This window comes from Falco cherrug, chromosome 7, assembly GCF_023634085.1.
Source record: "Falco cherrug isolate bFalChe1 chromosome 7, bFalChe1.pri, whole genome shotgun sequence".
Taxonomy (NCBI): domain Eukaryota; kingdom Metazoa; phylum Chordata; class Aves; order Falconiformes; family Falconidae; genus Falco; species Falco cherrug.
The window spans coordinates 32,963,776-32,982,802 of record NC_073703.1 but is presented as its reverse complement, the minus strand read 5'-3'; the positions used below and the strand labels follow the sequence as shown (position 1 = coordinate 32,982,802).

Below are 19,027 nucleotides of genomic sequence, written 5' to 3'. Positions count from 1 at the left end.
TTTCACCTACACAAGTTTTAAGAGGACAGGATGTCTACTAAGTATGCCTTTATAAGTTGGTCACTTACAGTTACAAGTTTCCAGTACTCCCAGTCTGTTGGTAGCACAGTATTGATAGTGTAAGAAAAAGTGTCACACACTTGTTCTTCCTTCCATTCATCTGTATTTTTGTGGGGTTGTTTGTAGCAAGAGGGAAGATTAAAAGGTAGCGTAAGTAAGGAATAAATGGGTAGAGTAAAAACCCAACCCAACCTAACAAAAAAAAGCCCCCAAAACCCCAAAACCAAACCCTAAGATTGTTAGATAACAGTAACTGGTATACAGCCAGTAGCAATGGTTTGAAATGTTCAGTGTATTGATAAGAAGGATGTCAAATTAGACAGAGACTGTTGCATCCAAAGGCCTCACTTTATGCTGCCTTGAATCTCTTGTGGGAAACTTACTTGTTCGTAGACCGAATCTTGAATACCACATTTCACTTTGCTTATGAACTAAGTAAGTATTAAAATGGAGGTCTTGAAAGTCATTTTTTAGAAAATACTCTAGATTGTGACATAAATAGTAACTTGTTTTGTCAGCTTGGTAAAGAGATCTAATCATTTTGTTGCAATGTATTTTCTTGGCTTCATACTAGTTTTTGATGATGGCGATGAAAGGACCTTGAGACGAACTTCATTATGCTTGAAAGGAGAAAGGCACTTCGCAGAAAGTGAGGTAAGACAATGATGGACATGCAGTGAAAAATAAGTAGTTAATTTATATTTTTTTATATAATAAGAAGAAATTGCAAACTAATTTTGTTCGCTCTTTTTTCTATGTAGACACTTGATCAACTGCCACTAACCAATCCAGAGCACTTTGGAACTCCAGTTATTGGGAAGAAGTCTAATAGAGGAAGAAGATCTTCTCTTCCTGTGTGAGTTTTGATAGTGCTCTGTTGCTCTCCTTTCTTTTAGTGTCCTTTACTAAAACTGCAGTGCCATTGAAGTTGTGTGCACAGCTTACGGACTTAAGTAATTCAGTTCATGCAGATGTGTTCATATGTTTGCAGTATGATGAAATTGATTTTTTTTTTTTCTTGTAGTAGCCTTAAGAATGTTTGTGCTGCTTTTGTATAATAGGAACTCGTGTGTCAGGAAATGCAGGATTTTTAATCTTCTTTACACTTCACATAGTAGCAAAAAAGGTGCTTTTAAATTTCTGGGGTAGCGACCATTTCTCTTTGTTTCATGTCTGTGCACAATCAAATCCTGATTCATGCCTCCAATTCCAACATGATGCTGTTGTAAAATACTACTACTTGGAAAGAATTTCTACAAAGTTCCTCTTACTAAGTAAGTGTGCTTAATATTTAAGTGTGTCTCAAGCAATTTCAGCTCTTAAAATGCTAATATTTTTTTTGAAGCTTTGCAGAACAGGAAGAAAGATCTCGTTGTAAGCTGTATCTGCTTTCAAATACTAACTTCAGACAAAAGCTTTAAAATACTTTATGTTTTAATAATTTAGTACTGAAGATGAAAAGGAAGAAGAAAGTAGTGAAGAAGAGGATGAAGATAAAAGGCGTCTCAATGATGAATTGCTTGGCAAAGTTGTGAGTGTGACTTGCAATTCTGAGAAGGCAGACTGGTATCCAGCTTTGGTAGGTTGCTTAAGATGTTGACATCTCTAGTGTCATGCTGCTAATATCTTTTTAGACAAGAGTTTAATCTGACTTACTAAGTTGTTCATATAGCAGTTTTCCTGGATAGGATGGTTTGTGTACTTAACAATTTTTACAGCAAAGTTATGGGTGTAGTCAGGCTAAGCCCTGCTGCCCATATTTGGTAAAAATACAAATATTCTACAGAACCTGTGAAGAGTAGGAGAGCAGAGATTAGTGTTGATGTATAACTTATTTTTATGGCTTTTAAGTCTTTCAAAACTGCCCAGAAAATAATCAGTATGTAATTATTTTTCTTCTAAAAATAAGATAAGGTAGGACTTGCACTACCAGGTAATTTAAGAGCAACTAGATTTATGAATCTTAATTGCAGTGGAATTTTTATGGTTTTGTATTTAATGATTACCTTTTTCCTTAGACTTTCAATTTTATGAAATACCAGTTCCTTCCATGATTGCATTTACATAAATGGCCGGTTACTCTAGCAGTAGGTGCTGGTTATTATTTTTATTTGACTATCAGTATAGAATACAGCTGTTCATTGCCATTGCTGATGATAAATATTAAATAAATTCAAGTATAAGTAGACTTGTACTGTAAAGGTAGACACTTTGCAGGCTCTTCACACAGAAGAAAGTTTATGGATATATATTAGAAGTTGCTTTCTTCAGTAAACTTCTTGATCTTGTCAGACAAGCTCAGTACACGTCTTCCATCATCAATCAGAGGTGCATTTGTTTAAAAAAAAATCTGGCATATTACAGGCAGGTTTAGTTCACTGATTTTTGCAGATTTTATTTACTTAACTGTATATTCTGTAATTCCTTTATTTTGAGTCTTCAGGGTTAGCTGGAAGGAGTGTAGCTGTTCCAGTCTTCTAACTTAGTTTCAGGTTTTATTTCCCTCAGTGAATCCAGGATCAAAACTAACTACACAAGCCAGTTGTCTTCCCTTCCTTGAAAGAACGTTATGGTGTAATGTAGGGTGAATAGTTAATACTGACTCATCCAGTTGTATGTATCTCAGTTTAAAATGTGAAATGTGGTATTGTTGTACATGTTCTGATTGTTGTATATCACTTTACTAATGACAGATTTTAATACAACATGGTTCTAACTAGGTGATTAAGTTACTGGAGGCCACGTACCTGTTCTGTTCTCTGCTACCTGAGAAACAGGAATGTCTTATCTTGATTGTTGGGGTAAAACTTCTGACTTATTTGAATGGAGTGGCACAGCTTCCACTGAGACCTGGTAGATCCAGAAGTCCATCTGCATCTTACATTTTCTGTCAGTGTATGGTCTAGAGCAAAATGTAAATTTGTTCTGTTTGTGGTAATACAAATACTGCAAATGTGTTTTTATCACCTTTTTAGACTTAGAGATGATACCACTGTGGAAGGATATTCTGGATTCCACATTGGCTTATATTATCCACACCTTAAAAAAAACAAACAAAACAAACAAAAAACCCCAAACTACTGCCTACCTCTCAGTTTGAATGCCAACTGTCAGAAGCTGGTGTAAAATAAGTGGGTTGGTGGCTTTCTAAATAGATGGTTAAAGCAGGTTTTGTATGAACAGGAGAAAAAAATGGGAGTGAATGACCAGGATCCCATGATATCACCCCAGTAGATTAGTTTTGAGTTTACAAATGAAATTGCAAACGTTTCTGGCTTGTACATAACAGCTAAGGTTAATAGTTTGAGGTAAACTGCTTCTTGAAATTTGCCCTTGGCCTTAGTAATATAAATTGGAGTAGGTTTCTTTTCTCAGGACTGAAAATTATAATAGAAGAAACAGGAAGACAGCAGGAAAACTGCTGTCAGTCTTTCTTTCCTTTGAAGATCAGGTTTTTGGGTGTGGTTTTTTTTTTTTCTTAAAGTGTTTTATTTGAAACTTCAGGTTGTGTCTCCCAGCTGTAATGATGATGTCACAGTGAAAAAGGACCAGTGTTTAGTTCGATCCTTCGCAGATTCCAAATTGTAAGTAATAGCTTGCTTTCATTAGAGGTATATGTAAGGAAAATGTGAAACTAATTACTTATTGTTTCTGAAGACATTATTGCTTCCAAAAGGAAAGGGTACATTTTATGTAACGTTGGTTGTACACGTTTGTCATAGTCCATTTCCAGCTAACTAGTACTGTGCTTACTTGCTTGCCTTTACATTCTCTGTACTGATAAGAGTTCACTGGATTAATAAAGTTTCTGGTGTTTCTTCATTTGAAAAAAAAATCAACAACTTTGAAAAAAACAGGTGTTAACACTTTAGATGATTCCTGTTCTTTGGAATATGTGTTTTGGTTCTAATAATTTCCCTTAGTGTTGTAATTGTTATGTCTTTGTGGGTGTCTTTGTGTGGATATCTGGTTGGCCCATTACCTCCAGTGCCCAGGTGTCCATGACTGTTTAAATAGAAAAGTTTAGAAGTGTTTAATCTACTTGCTATAGTAAAAAAGTGAATGTAAAGTAACTGTTTAATTAAAATTTTTACATAATATAAACCAAGATTCCTGTGAAAAGAAAGGTCTTATTAGTCCACACACCTCTCGGAAGCGGGGAAAGGGGAGAGACACAGATGTGTGCTTACTTAAGGAATAATATATTCAAAAAAGTATGAAGACTGGTTCTTAAAGCTGCTTCCCTTTTTTTCCTCTTCATCCTTACTTCTAACGCATCTATCTCAGCAGATTGTAACTAAATCCTTCCTTGCTGAAGGCCAGCTGTCAACCCTCTTTCCCTCTTTTCTTTCAAAGTGAACAGTTTCTGATTTTTAGTAGCCGTGATTTTGAGTAGGGTGTGAGTATTTGATTACTGAAACATATTTCAAGTAACTGAAGACTTAATTCATTTTGGCCTGTTAATGTAGGCACGTATCGTCAGCCTTCTAGTTTAGATTTATGTTTCTTTATGTACTGAAGGTAGAATGTTACTGGAAAAACATGCTGATTTGCTCTTTTACCCCTTTTTTTCCCCCCATAGTATTATGGTCTTAATTTCAGAAAATGGCAGCCTCCAATTCCTGAGGTTTTACTTCAGTTTTTCTGAAATAATGAAAGAAGCAAAAAATAATTTATTATAATAACTCACTTGTAAGGCTTTCCTTACAGGTTGGTTAGCGTTTCTGTTGTAGTAATATGTATAACTTTTGAACAGAGCAATTCCGTATATTTTGCTGTGAGAACACTTTTGTAATTTAAAAATAAAAATCAACCATTTATCAATGCAGATATGTGAACTTGGCTTTACTGTTTTTCTGTGCTAGTGGAAATGCATTTTGAAAATAGAGGACTTGTTTCTTTCATCTTAGCTAGATTGCTATTTTGGGTAGCAAGTGTTCATTGATGTGAATATTTTGAGTTTAGAAAACGTTTTTTGCCTACGTAGAGCGTTTTACCTTTGCAGATCTCTGCAGGCTAAATATTTGAAATATAAAAGCTTTACAAGATTGTCTTAATTATTTAATTGCAAGAGTTCCTTTAGCGTCTGAATTTCAAATAAAGACTGGAAACTTGCTCAGGTTTGAATCTTGCATTAGGGCCTACAATAACAAATGCCCCATGCATATAGTTGTTAGTAAGGACCTTGAAAGTGAATGATAAATCCTGAAAATTTTAGAAATCACTGTTTTTCTAAGTCAAGTGCTTGCTTTACTGTGATTTAAAAATAATAACCTTACTCTTTTTCAGTTACTCAGTAGCAAGAAAAGACATTAAAGAACTGGATGTTCAAAACTTACCAAAATCTGAGTCCTCTCCTAAAAAAGGTAATTTAGAATAAATTCTCGGCTTTTTTTTTAAAAAGTAATCTTCTGCAATAGTACTTGGAACTTTTGCAGATAAATGAGGCCTGTTGATCTCTAATAATTGCTCTTGCATATTTTGCAATTTTTAATGTGATAAATTAGAGAAACTGGATATAGCTGCTTTGTTATTAAAATAGCTCCTAGTAGAAGCTTTCTTTATTTGATTTTTATTTCCTTCTTTCCAAATTAATGGAAAATGAATAGAATATTTTCAAGGTACTATATTTGAAATGTCATTGAACAACGGGATATATAGTTACCTCTGCTAACACCAAAGTTTTGTGGTTTTGCTCAAATGACTTTGTCTTAACATAAAATAAACCAGACAGCAAGGTGTAAACTTTATTAGGACAGTCTGCCTGTGTTTAATGTTTGATTTAAAAGTGTAATTACAGAACTTGATTTCTGGATGGATGGGTGATGTAACTACAATAATCCAAGTGAGCTTGTAAAAGGCTAGATTCTCCCTTTAATGTAAACGATTATTAAACTTTTAGTGTTGTTTCTCCCAGTCATACCTCAAAACATGAAAATTGTAGAAGGAGAAATGTTTGAGATGTTTTTATTTAAAATAATTTTAAAAGAAAACCACTTAGCAACAGAAAAACCCTGCTCAACAACAGTTCTTCCAGTTTGTGTAAGCATGTAAACAGCTCCTTAACAAGTAAAGGTTTAACATGATAGTCAGAAATGAGAGCTTGAGATGGTTGTGATGGATATATGTAATTCTTAATGGTTTCTGTTACGCTTTCTTTTTAATAACTATTTGACAGTACAAGAACTTTAGAACATCCAAAAAAGTGATTGGATGCCAGGTTTAAGATATGTTGAAGAAAGGTGGTGGTTGGTTTTTTTTTCATGCAGAACCTAACTGGGTTGTGACATTCATTGCCACGAATTAATATTGCAGAACCAAAGTACTAATGGTTTCAAAAAAAGAGTTTGGACAAATTTCTGGATGTTATTGCTGTATCAGCAGCAATTAAAAACTGGTGCCTTTTTTTCTCCAGCAGCACTGAATGGTTCATTGCCATATGTTCCTCTTTTGGGTGTTCTTCTGATTCATCTTTAAAAAAGTATTTTATTGTGACTAGGGTACATACTTTAGGGTTATCAGGGTTTGTTTTGCTTGTTGTTTTCCCCCTTGGAGCACCTCTTCAAGGAAAAGAATTTGAGGTATTACCATTGTATGAGTGTGACTTCTCCCTGTCCCATCACTCTCTTGTTCACTAGTGTATTTTGCCTCTGTTCCAAACATTAACGTAACATCACTTTATGCAGTGGACTTCAACAAAATATTTACGATTTTTTTGTATCCTAAACTTTAAGACATGAAGATACTTTGGAAAGAACAAATCTAACTGTGATGTGTTTAGGGTTTTTAATAGCTTCATTACAATATCTTTCGTACAGAAACAGAACAGTTCACAGTTGCTCAGAATATATATGGAGAAGTATATTTGCTTATCTTTCGTACTGTTCATATATATAGGTGTGAATCTCAGTAGAGTTTATGGGGACCTATGCCTAGAAAACAACTGGATGCTGTGTGGGATGGATGTTCTCAACTCTAAACCTCTTGAGTTGCCAGTACTCCATTTGCAAAATTTGACAGTATTGAAATGTAACGTGTGTAAACTAGGTGTTTAAAGCTGAAGTATCTATCTTATTACTTAATTCCAGTTTTAGTTCAAGTTGGTATTGTGACTTACAAGAGTGTGAAAAGGAAATTAAAAATGCTTTGTGACTGTGAATACTGCTGATGAGGTAAAACCAGGGCCCTTTCTTCTGTAGGGCTACAGGAGGCAAGCACATTTCTCAACAAAAAGGGTGTTCCTCGGAACTGGAAAATGGACATAAGTGAAATTCTGGAGTCTTCTAGTAGCGATGAGGAAGATGGAGCTGCTGCAGAAACTGATGAAGAAGAGGAGAAAAGAGAAGAGAAAACCGAAGAAGTAGCGGTAAGTCTGGGCAATTTCAGTCATTCTTCAAAGATGATTAATAATTTGCATGCCTGAAGATCCTGCACTTTCCAACTTTTACTCCTTATGGTAGCTTACGCACTTGAATGTCTTTTCAGACTTGTTTCATCTTCCCTTTGCTATAGTTGTGTTTACTGCAATTTGCGAGCAGTTGGCAGGTTGTTCCTGTAAGCCAGTGCAGAAATTGGAGACAAGCCTCAGAAATCAAGAATTCAGGGCAGAGAAGAGTGATAGGAAGAATTTGAGTCAAAAGGAGACACGTAACTGAAAAATTGATGCTGAACCTGATAGTAGTAACCTTAAATATGTGTAACTTGGTATTTTTCTTTTGCCTTTTATATATGTTATATAAAAAGTAACTTCTGAAAATAGCAGTTTGATTTGAAAAAAAAATAGGGAAGCAAAAGCAGTAGTCTGGCTGAAAGTGTGATCTAACACACAGTGGCTGTTAAAGGTGTTTGGTGCCTGAGACACTCTGTAAGAGCGGTACAGGGCCTGGCTCTGTAAGCGTTCGGGTTTTCCTAACAGACCGTTGCAGGCTGGGAATCGCAGGATCGTATGCTCTGGTAGGCTGTGGTGCAGATGGACTTTCTAATAGTTAGGGTAAAATGTTTTTCTGCATTGCAATATTTTGAGCGGCTCCTTTCCCACAGAGCCAGCCAGTTTCTTTGCGTCACCTGAACTGCATTTACAGAATTTCATTTTATTTCTGCTACCTGTTTTCAACCTGGATGTTACAAGTAAGGGGTGGGGGGTGGTGTCTGTGTGTCAGTTGGCGGGTTTTTTTTGTCGCCGTGCTATTTCCACGGTACGCTCGGGAAACCATTCCTTTATATAGGCGAACCGTGTGAAGTTTGCCTCCCGGGGAAGGTCAAACGCCGCTTCCCGTTCGCTTCCCCCGCGGCGTGCGGTTGTCAGCCCGCACACGGAATGGCCGCTCGTGCTCGGAGGCGGCCGGCGGCGTTGCCACGGCAACCCAGTGTTGGTCGGCAGCGCGCATGCGCGGGGGCAGCGGCCGCTGGAGCCCGGGCTTGGCCGGCGGCCAGGGGAGGCTTGCCAGATGCTTTGGAATGGGCTGTCTCTTTTCTTTGCCTTTCATGTAATGTCTGATTATTTTATTTTTTTTTCATGATTTTTTTTTTTTTTTAAATATGGAAGAGAATGTAAGTAATGCCGTATAACTGCGGATGCCGTGCAGGGAAAACAAAGCAAGCAAATATTTGGAAGTCAGGCTGAAATATGTCCAGGCAGTGGGCAGATTAGATAGAAAGGAAGTAAAACCATTTTACATTTGAAAGAATGCAGCTCCTAGGTAAGGATTCTGTGTTTTAATCTGTAATGTGAACATGGTTGTTAAGAATGTGGATTTGACATAGATTCTGATCTGGGAACTGTCTCGTGAGCATGCAGCCAGGGTAGATCTTTCCAGGTAAAAAAAAAAAAAAAAAAAAAAAAAAAAAAAAGATAATCTATTTTTAGGTGTTAATTTTGTGCCTTGATAACAGTGTTCTGGAAAATGGAGTCAATGTCTGTATGAGAATGATGGTATGATTAGATAAATATAAGGATAAATGTGTGCAGAATATAAAACCCTCTGGGTTTTTTCCTCTGTTTGCAGTGAAAACGACTGAATAGGCCACATTTTGCAGGGTGTGAACTGTTGTGGTCTGTATTGGTCTGTTTGTATTAACGTTGGTGAAAATTGCAAAGTATCAGTCACTAAAAATCAAGGATTGCTATACTAGTTTTCTAGTATCCATTTCTAATATCATTTTTCATGGCTATTGCATAAAACTGCTCTGTGTTTCAAACAAAGAAGGGGGAGGGGGGAGCTTGGTGATGAAGGGAAGAAGAAAAAAAAAAAAAAGGCATTCCTGTAAAAGAAATACAGGTTATTTTTAAAGAATAATCTAAATGTAAAGTAGTGAAGCAAAGGATTCCAGAAAGGTAGATGTGCTGGTAGGAGAAGCTCTAGAATCCATTATTTCCAGGTGACAAGTAGGCATGTAAAAATAAGGTGAGCATCTTCATGCTGAAGCTATGTAGCAGAGGACAGATGAATCTTTTTAGATTATGTCAGAGCAGGACTGTCATGCCGGCCCATTAAATTCCTGATTCCGCTGTTACAATTCATATTCTTATTTTAATTGTGGGCCATGCTAGATATTACAATTAGACAGCATTTAGGGAATTTATCTCAATTACTTTATTCTTTTCCCTGAGGCAGTAATACTGGTTGCAGAGAGAATCGACAAGTGAATGATTATTTCTTTTTGCCTTTATTTGACTACAGATGTTGAATTACTCAAATTTTGCATGTTCATTTTGTAGAGTTTCTCCTTTATTAATCAAGGTCAAAAATAACTTCTGTACATCCTCTCCCAGAATATTCTCAGTTGGCCTTTTGTTTTAGAACTGCAAATTGTTACATTATTAGAGATGGGAGGGAGATTTTTTAAATTACCTTCTTCCCCACCCTACCCCCTTTCACCCTCATCTTCTGAAATGCACCGCAGCTTTGCTGTCAAGGCCTGGCCAGCTGCTGACCAGTCATGATAGGCCTTCATTAAGTCAATCAAATGGCCACAGACCTACTTAATGAGAGGATAAAGTCAGAAGAGTCTAATGCTGGGAATGGAAAGGATCCTGTTTTTCTGAAGTAGGATTTTTTATAATGGTAATGGTGCAGAGGGATCTACTATAGGTGGTGAGAATAGACCCTACTATTTTTTCCAGTACCTGGGTTAAAATCTGTAACTTTGTTTTGACAGAGGCTGTCTTCCTAATTGTGCTGCCTTTTATGACATCTTGAAGAGTATGGTAGAATTGGTACAACAGGGTTTCCAGGTTTTACATAGTTGTTCTTTGATGGCTTTTGTAAGCTAAAGACTGGGAACCTACGTGGTAGTGGTGAGATGCTAATCCTCCTACTGATAGGTGGTAACCGACTTGTATGGTCCAGAGTTGACCGTGAAGAACCAGTGTGGAAATGACTTGTCATTGACTTTTAACAGGAATTGCATTACACTAAGTTGCTCAGCACATTCATATTGTTGGATTTTTGGCAATAATTACAGTATATGGCGCAGTTTATGATTACTTTTCATTCACAGTGTGAGGTTTGAATACTAGAACAGATACTGCTTGTGTCACAAAAAGTGAAAAAATCTCAAGGTACTACAGAATAAAATTCTTTATCAAATGAAAATTTAAACAGTCAATTGGTTTAAATCCAGATAAAAATCTGGGTATTGATTTTGGTTCTTATCCAGTTGTCAACATGTCAGAATAAGAGAATTAACTATGTTTTGAGGGTGCATTTGGCAGTGAAAGAATGCACTGCAGTTAAAAGGAAAATCTAAACTCCAGTATCTCCACATAGAAATGGGAACATTAGAAATTGGAACATTACATGATTTTTATTAAAAATCAGATAATATGTACCACTGTATTTGCTTGTACTTAAGTTGTTCTGTCAGGGAGGAAATCATACATATTTGTTTCTCAGGATTAAATAGTCAAATACTCCCCCCGCATTTTACAAGGGGACATGTAGGCAACATTTGGGTTTGCCTCTCAGTTTCCCTGTAAGCTATTCTGATTCAAAAAAAAAAAATCAAGATTTTTAACATGCAGCTATTTGAAATACATTCTCAGTACGTGGTCTTAATAGATACATTCACATAAGATCAGAGTAAAATAAGGAATCTGTTTATTAGTTTTCTAATTTTGCAAGTTTCATAACTTTTTATAGTATCAAGAGCTGGAAAAAGGGTTTTCTATCTTTGCTGTAGAATTGGTTATAATGCCATCTTTGAGATTCAAACTTACCTATGTCACTTTAATAGCAGTTCCTTGTTCCTTCACTTCCCACCCACCCCCCCCCCCCCAGTCAAATGTGCAACAGAAGTTCAGAAAAAAATTGCCTCTCATTGAAGAAAGAGTTGCAGCACCTCCAGATGTATGCTTGGGGGAATTTTCTCCATGTCTTCGTTTTGAGAGTCACCTGAAGGATGTATGTGTAGTATGTTTAATGGTGTGCATCCATTTAAATTTTTTAGGGTTCTTGCATCACAACAGCATCAGGAAATGTTGGTCCACAGGTACTTTGCATTGTTGAGCAGAGAAGCTGCCAGAAGCATTTTCCAATGTGCCTGTTCTGCAAAAGAGCATGGATTTCAGTTCTCCTAAGTTATTACCATGTATTTTATTAGAATGAAGTTCATAAAGGAAGGATGAATATATGAAATCCATGTTGTGTTTTAGGAGGCTTGAGATTTTGAAAAATTATCAGTGGACATCTGTTAAAATATTTACATTTTGCTTCAAAATATTTGTTTCCCGTGTAGTCTTTTCTCTAAGTGACTGTGGAAGACCACATAGAATGATACCCAAATCGTCCATTTCTGTTGCAACCTATGTGTATTTTAAAATAACATTGAAGAAGCTAACACTAAGTGTTAAATATAGGAATACAGTAACATCAAAGTTAATGAAGCATGGTATCCAGAAGCAAGTGGTTTATTTACATATATTGAAAAAACTAAACAGCTGTGATGTGTAATATGCAGAATAGCATTTAAAAAATAGCTAAACATTGCTTAGCTAATCATCCTTCTAGTGCGTGAATTTGTAGGAGTTTTGGCTACTCAAATGTTCTTTACAAAGGCTTTCTTGCTCACAGTTTTGTGCTAACAGGCATTCTCAGAATATTTCTCAAAAAGGATTGAAGAAGTTGCAAACTGAGGCGCAGCTCTAGAGTGAGTCATTGTTGAGGATGGTTGAATTCCTGGATCTTGTTGGTAGAAATTAACATTTTAAGACCACTTTCATCTCCCCATGGTGTAAAGCTGTTAACTTGTTGCAATCAGTTTAATTCTTTTCATTTCCTTAATCAGTGTTCAAACTTGGCATCAGTAAGTGAATGTGCAAGTGATGAAAACTCATTTAAGTACTCTGAAGCAAAAATATTACATTAACTCCAGTTCTGGCAGTATGTCTTGATCATACGCTCATCTGACTCCAAATTTCTTCCTCTTAGCTTGCATGTATTTCACAGAAGAGTTTATGGTGTTGTCAGTCTATTAATAACATAAAAGAAAGATCTGTCCCTGGTAAGTTAGCCCCATATTGGTTGAGTAGACGGTGTATGTGTTTGTGAGTAGAAATTCATTCTTTGTTTTGTAGAAGAAACTATTTCATCCTTTGTGCTCCCTCTCAGCTCTGTAGGTTAGCATCCACAGAAGCTTTAGTCTTTCTGTAGAGGAAATGATGAGTCAGGGTAACAGACCTATATTCTTGTTTAAAATCATGCTAAAGACAAGAGGCAAAATTTATGCTGAATAAAAGTGGCTTGAAATCAAATGAAGCAAAGCTAGTTACAAGTTTTATACAAGTTTCTATGTATTTCATGCTGGGTTTATTTGCTGGTTGTTATTCTCAAAATAATTTTACAAAATAATTGAACATTGTTAGTATTACTTGGAAGGCAGTAAGAAATTGAGTTGGGGAAAGGAGTATTTCCCCTATATAGAGATCATGTGTTCATTGTTGATTTTGTTTTCTCTTGACTGGTGTGACCTAGTCAGGAAGGAGGAAGAAAAATCACAAGACCATAAAATTTATGTGTAAGCAAAAAAGGGCATCTTGGAGGTACTTTTTTTTTTATATATATATATAAAATTCAGCCTCTCAGCCTGAGATGAAAAATTTTCTCATGTTGCACTTAATTGTGGGTGTTGGGTGAACAACAGAGAGGTCTCAACTTTGAACTGCCACTTAAAAAATTAATTTTGGTTTGTCTCTCCCTTGGACTTATCTTTGGCTACAGCCTTCCTTTTTTGCAACATCTGTAAAGGAAAAAAAATGAAATGGAGAGACAGAACTCTTAAGAAACTGAACAATTATCATCATGGTCTTTTATGCCCAGTCTAAAACAGACCTAAGTGTCTTGACAGAAGTGAGTTTTGAAGGGTAGCAGTGTCACCCTGCTGGATAGAGATGCTGGGAATTTTAGCCCTCCAGCCATTCACTGGTGGTGATTGCAGGTTGTGACATTGACATTTCTCAGGTGTTTTCTTGACTTCAGATGCAGATTTAAGGTTGCTGATACAGCAGCAGATGATGGTTGGTGTATTTAAAATAAAACTCAACTCCACAACAGTAGACCTCCTGGGAATTCATTATGTCCAGTTATAAGTAGATAACCTTGATAAAAAATGACTTCTTATAAAAATCCATGGATCTTAGTGTTGCAATAAGCATATCCATTAACAGTTGGTCTTTCTCATTTTGGCCAGTAACAAAAAAAGACTTTGAAATAGCTGATGCTTGATCTGTTCCTTGCCGGCAGTTATTCAGGTCTTACTCGATTCACCTCTCAGAAGGATTTGGTACCTGTTACAATACTCTGGTATTGGTACCAGGCACAGTCCAGACTCTCTCTGCCAGGGAGTGGCAACCTAGCTCATACACCATCAGCAGAAGTAGGTAGGGTATTCAGGATGTTCAGGATGTCTGACACAGGTGAATGAATATTGCAGTCAGATTTTATGCTCCCGTCCTGTAAGTATGTAAAAGCTTTTCATCTTTTTGCTTTTTTTTTTCAGCTGAAAATACTTGGTATTGGTGAAACGGTTAACATGCTGTCTGCAAGAGTGCTATTTCTAACCTATGTTTCTGCTGTTCTAACCTAGAGTTCTGGTTTGGCATTGTGCCCATATAAAAGAAATGGTTTGAATTAAACTATTCAGAAGTGTTTCTGAATGTTTACTGTTATTTAGATGTGTTTTATTTGCATAGTTTGATTCGTATTGCTTTTAAACACTACAGTAGGTGGCAGAAATTTCTCGATCTTGAAGTTGGATCGCAGTCTAGATGGAGAGAAAAAAACTCTGGTTTCTATAGCAATAATTCATTTGTTAACCTGGAAGAACATGCTAATTCTATAGATAACTTTATCTTTATATAATCCCTATAACATGCAGTATGAGCAAATGGTAACTGATGCTGTACAATGTTGTGATTATTCATTTAATTTCGTCCAATTATTTCCCAAGAAAAAATAGGAAAATAAGAAACAGATACTGTCTCTGCCTGACTGTAGGTGAGCCCTGTTGGGCTCCGAAGCTCAGAATTCACTGAAGCAGGCAGTGCTGAAATTCATTCTGATGCTGGGCAGATTGCTTTCTGCTTAACAAGGCAGTAGCATATACATTTACATTTCACTGTCTGTCTTTCTGCCTTGAAGCTTAAAGTTTACGGAATGCAGAGACAATTGAAATTGAAATTGCTGTTCCGGTTTCCTTCTGCAACTGCTTGTGACTTTTTCTGTTATTTTTAATAATATAATGAGATTTTTTGACATGTATTGAACGTCTTTCCTTCAAGACAGCTGTAGTCTTCCTTCTGCAAACTGCCTTACCAGCAATTCCTGTGATTGCCAGGCTGGCAGGAAGAAAGTAGCATGCATAAACGTTGCAGGGAAAAGACTTCCCCCCCAACCCCCACCCCACCCACCCCCGCTTTGGTCTCTACTAGATAATCTCAGAATTCCATGAAGTATATGTGGCTATGTAGACATTCATTTTCTCTCCCTGCCCTCTCACCCCCCAATAAACTTGCTTTATTCTCATGATTTCCACCTGAATAAAAGAAAATCGCTGTTGCACACTGTGGACTGCTTAACATAAAGTTCATAAGCATTTCTCTCTTTGAGGATTTAAATTGTGAAGATAAATCTAAGGAATTTAAAGTCACTTTTATAATTTATTATTATAAAAGTGTTTCCAAATATAAGCTGAAATAAAGTATTGGAGCTTAATCACAAAAAATGTCTGGAGCATCAAAAACAGGAACAGTTGGGAGAAAGAATTGTTCTACAACCTTTGCTATGATTGGAGTAAGGAAGATGAGTTAAACAAAAAAACCCAAACAAACAAACAAACCCCCAAAACCTAGAGTTCCTGTGAACTGCTTCAGTCTTGTAAATAACAGACCTTTTCTGTATTAGAACAGTATGTTAAGTATATTAGTGTTTTCATTTTGAGGGTCACACATTCTTTCTGTCATGGGTTGAGTCTTTCCCTGAACTGCGTTTTCTTTTTCTCCTCCCGAGGTACACACTACGGTCTCCTGAGTAAATTTTTTCTGCATATTTCACCATTATATGATTGCAGGGCCAAATGGGAAGTTGTTTGAGTTTACTTCTTGCTGTTAGGCTTTTCTACGAAAAAAATTGTTGCTTTGCATATTTTATGTTTTCATTATGACTGCATTTGTTTTCACAGCCTGAGGAAGAGCTTGATCCTGAAGAGAGGGACAACTTCCTCCAACAGCTTTACAAGTTTATGGAAGACAGAGGTAACACTGAATTATTATTATTTTTTTTTTTAATTTAATGTCTAGTCGACTTTTTAAATTGCATTTTAAAATTTCTTTTAACTGTAATGGATGTTATTACAAGCATATTCACATGTCAGTGATACAAAAGATAATGGCTAGTCTGGTGCAAGGAAAAACACTTTCACCTGTTTTCATGTGGCAGGTCTGCTTCCAGTACTTTGAAGCAGAGCACATAAAGGAAACTGAAATCCTCCCTGAGGTGTTTAGTTTTTGTTTTGCTTAATGTTAACACAACCCTGTTAAGTAAGCTCTTGATTGATTTCTTGTTGTGACAGCCATGGCTGGGAAGTCTGACGCTGTTAATCTCAGGCTGGAACCTGAGGAGGCTGTTCATGGATGGTGAAATTCAACCAGCAGAAAATGGGAGATGTGCAATCTTCAAGTCTCCTTGCAGAGCTGTATTAATCATGCGCAGATGTAGCAGTGATACTCACCTGAAGAGACAATTTGAAAGATTCTACTTGTCCTGTAGCTAGAACAAGAAAATAGCATGTTTTAAATGTCTGTCTTTACAGAATTAGGTGAGAGTGTAATAAATTGGAATACTTAAGATCCTGGTATAAAATGTACCTTGGAAGTGGATGCGCTGTGTATAGAGAGCAGGATATACCTGCTGAATTGGGAGAGCTGTTGTTGCATAAGCCATTCACACTTGCAGTTGTGGTGAGACTGACACTAAAATGGAAGGTTTTCTGTTCCTTGGCTGCATGCACCTCCCTCTTTTTTTTATTTTATTTATTTCTTCCTCCTCCTCTTGATGTTCTTAGTGTATTTGAGCCTGGAAAGAGTTTTATCTTTCAGAGTATATTTGGTTTATTCATTTTTCTCATGAACTCACTATTTCAATTCAAATACTGTCTTAATCCTGCAGTAATGTTGGTGGAGGTAGATCACAAGTGCAGCTACTGCATTTTTACTGCTTTTTTTTTTTTCTTGACAAAAGTTATCTGAATGATATTTCCAGAGCAGCATATAGTACAGAAATATTGATGTACTTGCATTTGAAATAACCAGAGCTAAGAGTAAAATGTAAAGTGCATGTAGTGTCCGAATATTTCCCGCTTTCTTTTTTCCTTTGGTTTTAAAATTGGGGGTGTGTGGTTGTGTGTCAAGTTAACTTTGTAAAAGAGGCTCTGCATCCCTGTTAACAAGATGTGTTTGAGACCACAAAACCGTAAAAGAACAGTTCCAAGTCTGTTCAGTATTGCCAGTTCTTATGACAGGTTTAGAAATTGATCGTGTATTATAGCAAAGTATACTGGGGTTCATCCAATGTAATTTTGAGGCCTCCTGTATATAACTGGTGTTTCTGGAGAATAACCTGCTTTAGAGGAATAAGAGGTGATGTTGGGGGGGGGAAAATGCCTATGCTGTTGGACTAACAAAATTTTCTTTTTTTTCTAGCAGCCTGATTCTTCCCCCTGTTCTGTTTTATTCTTTTTTTTCACTCTGTCTCTTAAGCACTCTTAAACTACATACCAAGTAGGGATTATGTCAGGGACTTGTAAAGGGCAAAAGAAGACAGCATCTTTTTGAATCTGAAGACTCAGTCCAGAAACTATTCTTTAAGCTAGTGTGCCAGTTGAGCAATGTACAGGACTTGGTCTTTCCCCCTGCCTGTCTACTTTCCTTTTTTTTCTTTTTTCCTTCCCTCTGTCCTTATAGCAAGATTTCTGTTCCCAACAGATTTGTTCTACACTCTGTCCTCTCAGTATGAATGTTATGACTCGTGAAATCATGACGGTATTCCCAAAGTTCTATAAAATTGTTTTAATGATTCCAAATATAATTGCATGAAGATGAAGGAAGATGAGAAGCAGCAGGGAAGAGGTTTGATACTCTTCCTTGCTGGGACAAATACTGTCTATGTATGCAGCCACTTGCCCCAAGTCACTTTTGGTTTCTACTTTTGCAGTTAATTATTGTTCTTTCTATCATTACCACTCATCTGATTTGGGTTCTTTCTTTGTCCCTGGAACTGTCCCAAATATTCATGTCCTGTTAGGGCTTTGTGCTTTTTTACTTTCTGACATTTTGCCTGTGTATCTTTTTCTAATCCAACATTTTTGCAGCTTCCCTACTCCTTTCAGACCACAGTGTTTTGCGTTAAATCTCTTCACACATTGCTATATTCCAACATCTATCAGGTGTTCTATGCAGCTTGGTGTAATTCTGGCTGTTCCCTCCGTTCAAGAGAGGGACAGTGGTATGCAGCCAGTTGGATGGGGGTTATTGCATGAGTCTGAAAACAAGGTTGAGAAATCATAGTTCTCAAGCAGCTGGTGCCATCGTGCTAATAATCCACCCAGAAATAAGTGATGCATTCAAAAGCAGATGAAGCCTTGTTTGTTTGGTGGTTGGAGACTACTAACCTATGACATACCTTAGAATTTTTAAGTACAGATTTTAAAATGTGGAAGGATATTAGTAAACAAATGTGTGCTAAAGGAATGGAAGAAGCAGTTTGCTGTTCTTGATTATAACGTCTTATTTCTGGTTTTGTCTTATTTAGGTACTCCTATCAATAAACCACCTGTTCTGGGCTACAAGGACCTTAATCTCTTCAAGCTTTTTAGACTGGTGTATCAGCAGGGTGGGTGTGACAGTGTAAGTGTTGGATGTTTCCTGAATTAAATATGTCTAGTGACTCTTAAAGGCTGTGACTTGTGGCTGTATTAGATACCATTCCTTAATGTTCTTTTTTAACAAAACCTGACAAATCTTTTTTTCTTTCCCTTTTTTTCCCCAAAGATTGAGAGTGGTGCTGTATGGAAGCAAATTTATATGGACCTTGGCATTCCTATTTTGAACTCGGCTGCTTCCTACAATGTAAAAACTGCTTATAGAAAGTAAGTTCTCATATTGTATAGTGGTGAAGGCATACTTCGGGGGTTTTTAGTGGCATGTACAATATTCAAGCAATTTTTGATAGTTTAGTGAGACAATAGTTGTCATTCTTCAGTTAATGAACAGTTCTGAGCCTTTTCCAGTACTGAGGATTGAAAAGGTGGAGGAAAGGGAGGGAGTGCTCAGGCTTCTTAAGTTCCTGTTGCTCTAACGTATCAGAATTCTACTTGCTTTCTTATCAAGAAGCATTCATTTTCATCATGTAATGATGCCATTTCAGAGTACAATAATGGTATTTATAAAAAAGGCTTTGGCAAATTCAGCTTTGCA

At 36.7% G+C, this 19,027-nt stretch overlaps 1 protein-coding gene across 3 annotated transcripts in view; it reads left to right on the top strand.

Moving 5' to 3' along the window:
* Positions 1-19,027, top strand: part of ARID4A (AT-rich interaction domain 4A) — a 50,618-nt gene that overhangs the window by 17,703 nt on the left and 13,888 nt on the right. For 2 of the 3 annotated variants that reach the window (XM_055717334.1, XM_055717333.1), the window contains exons 6-14: positions 635-714; positions 822-916; positions 1,507-1,639; positions 3,565-3,644; positions 5,350-5,426; positions 7,260-7,426; positions 15,736-15,808; positions 18,363-18,457; positions 18,602-18,699. In XM_055717334.1, the coding sequence (XP_055573309.1) occupies positions 635-714; positions 822-916; positions 1,507-1,639; positions 3,565-3,644; positions 5,350-5,426; positions 7,260-7,426; positions 15,736-15,808; positions 18,363-18,457; positions 18,602-18,699 (898 nt within the window). The other variant, XM_055717335.1, reaches the window with a different exon arrangement.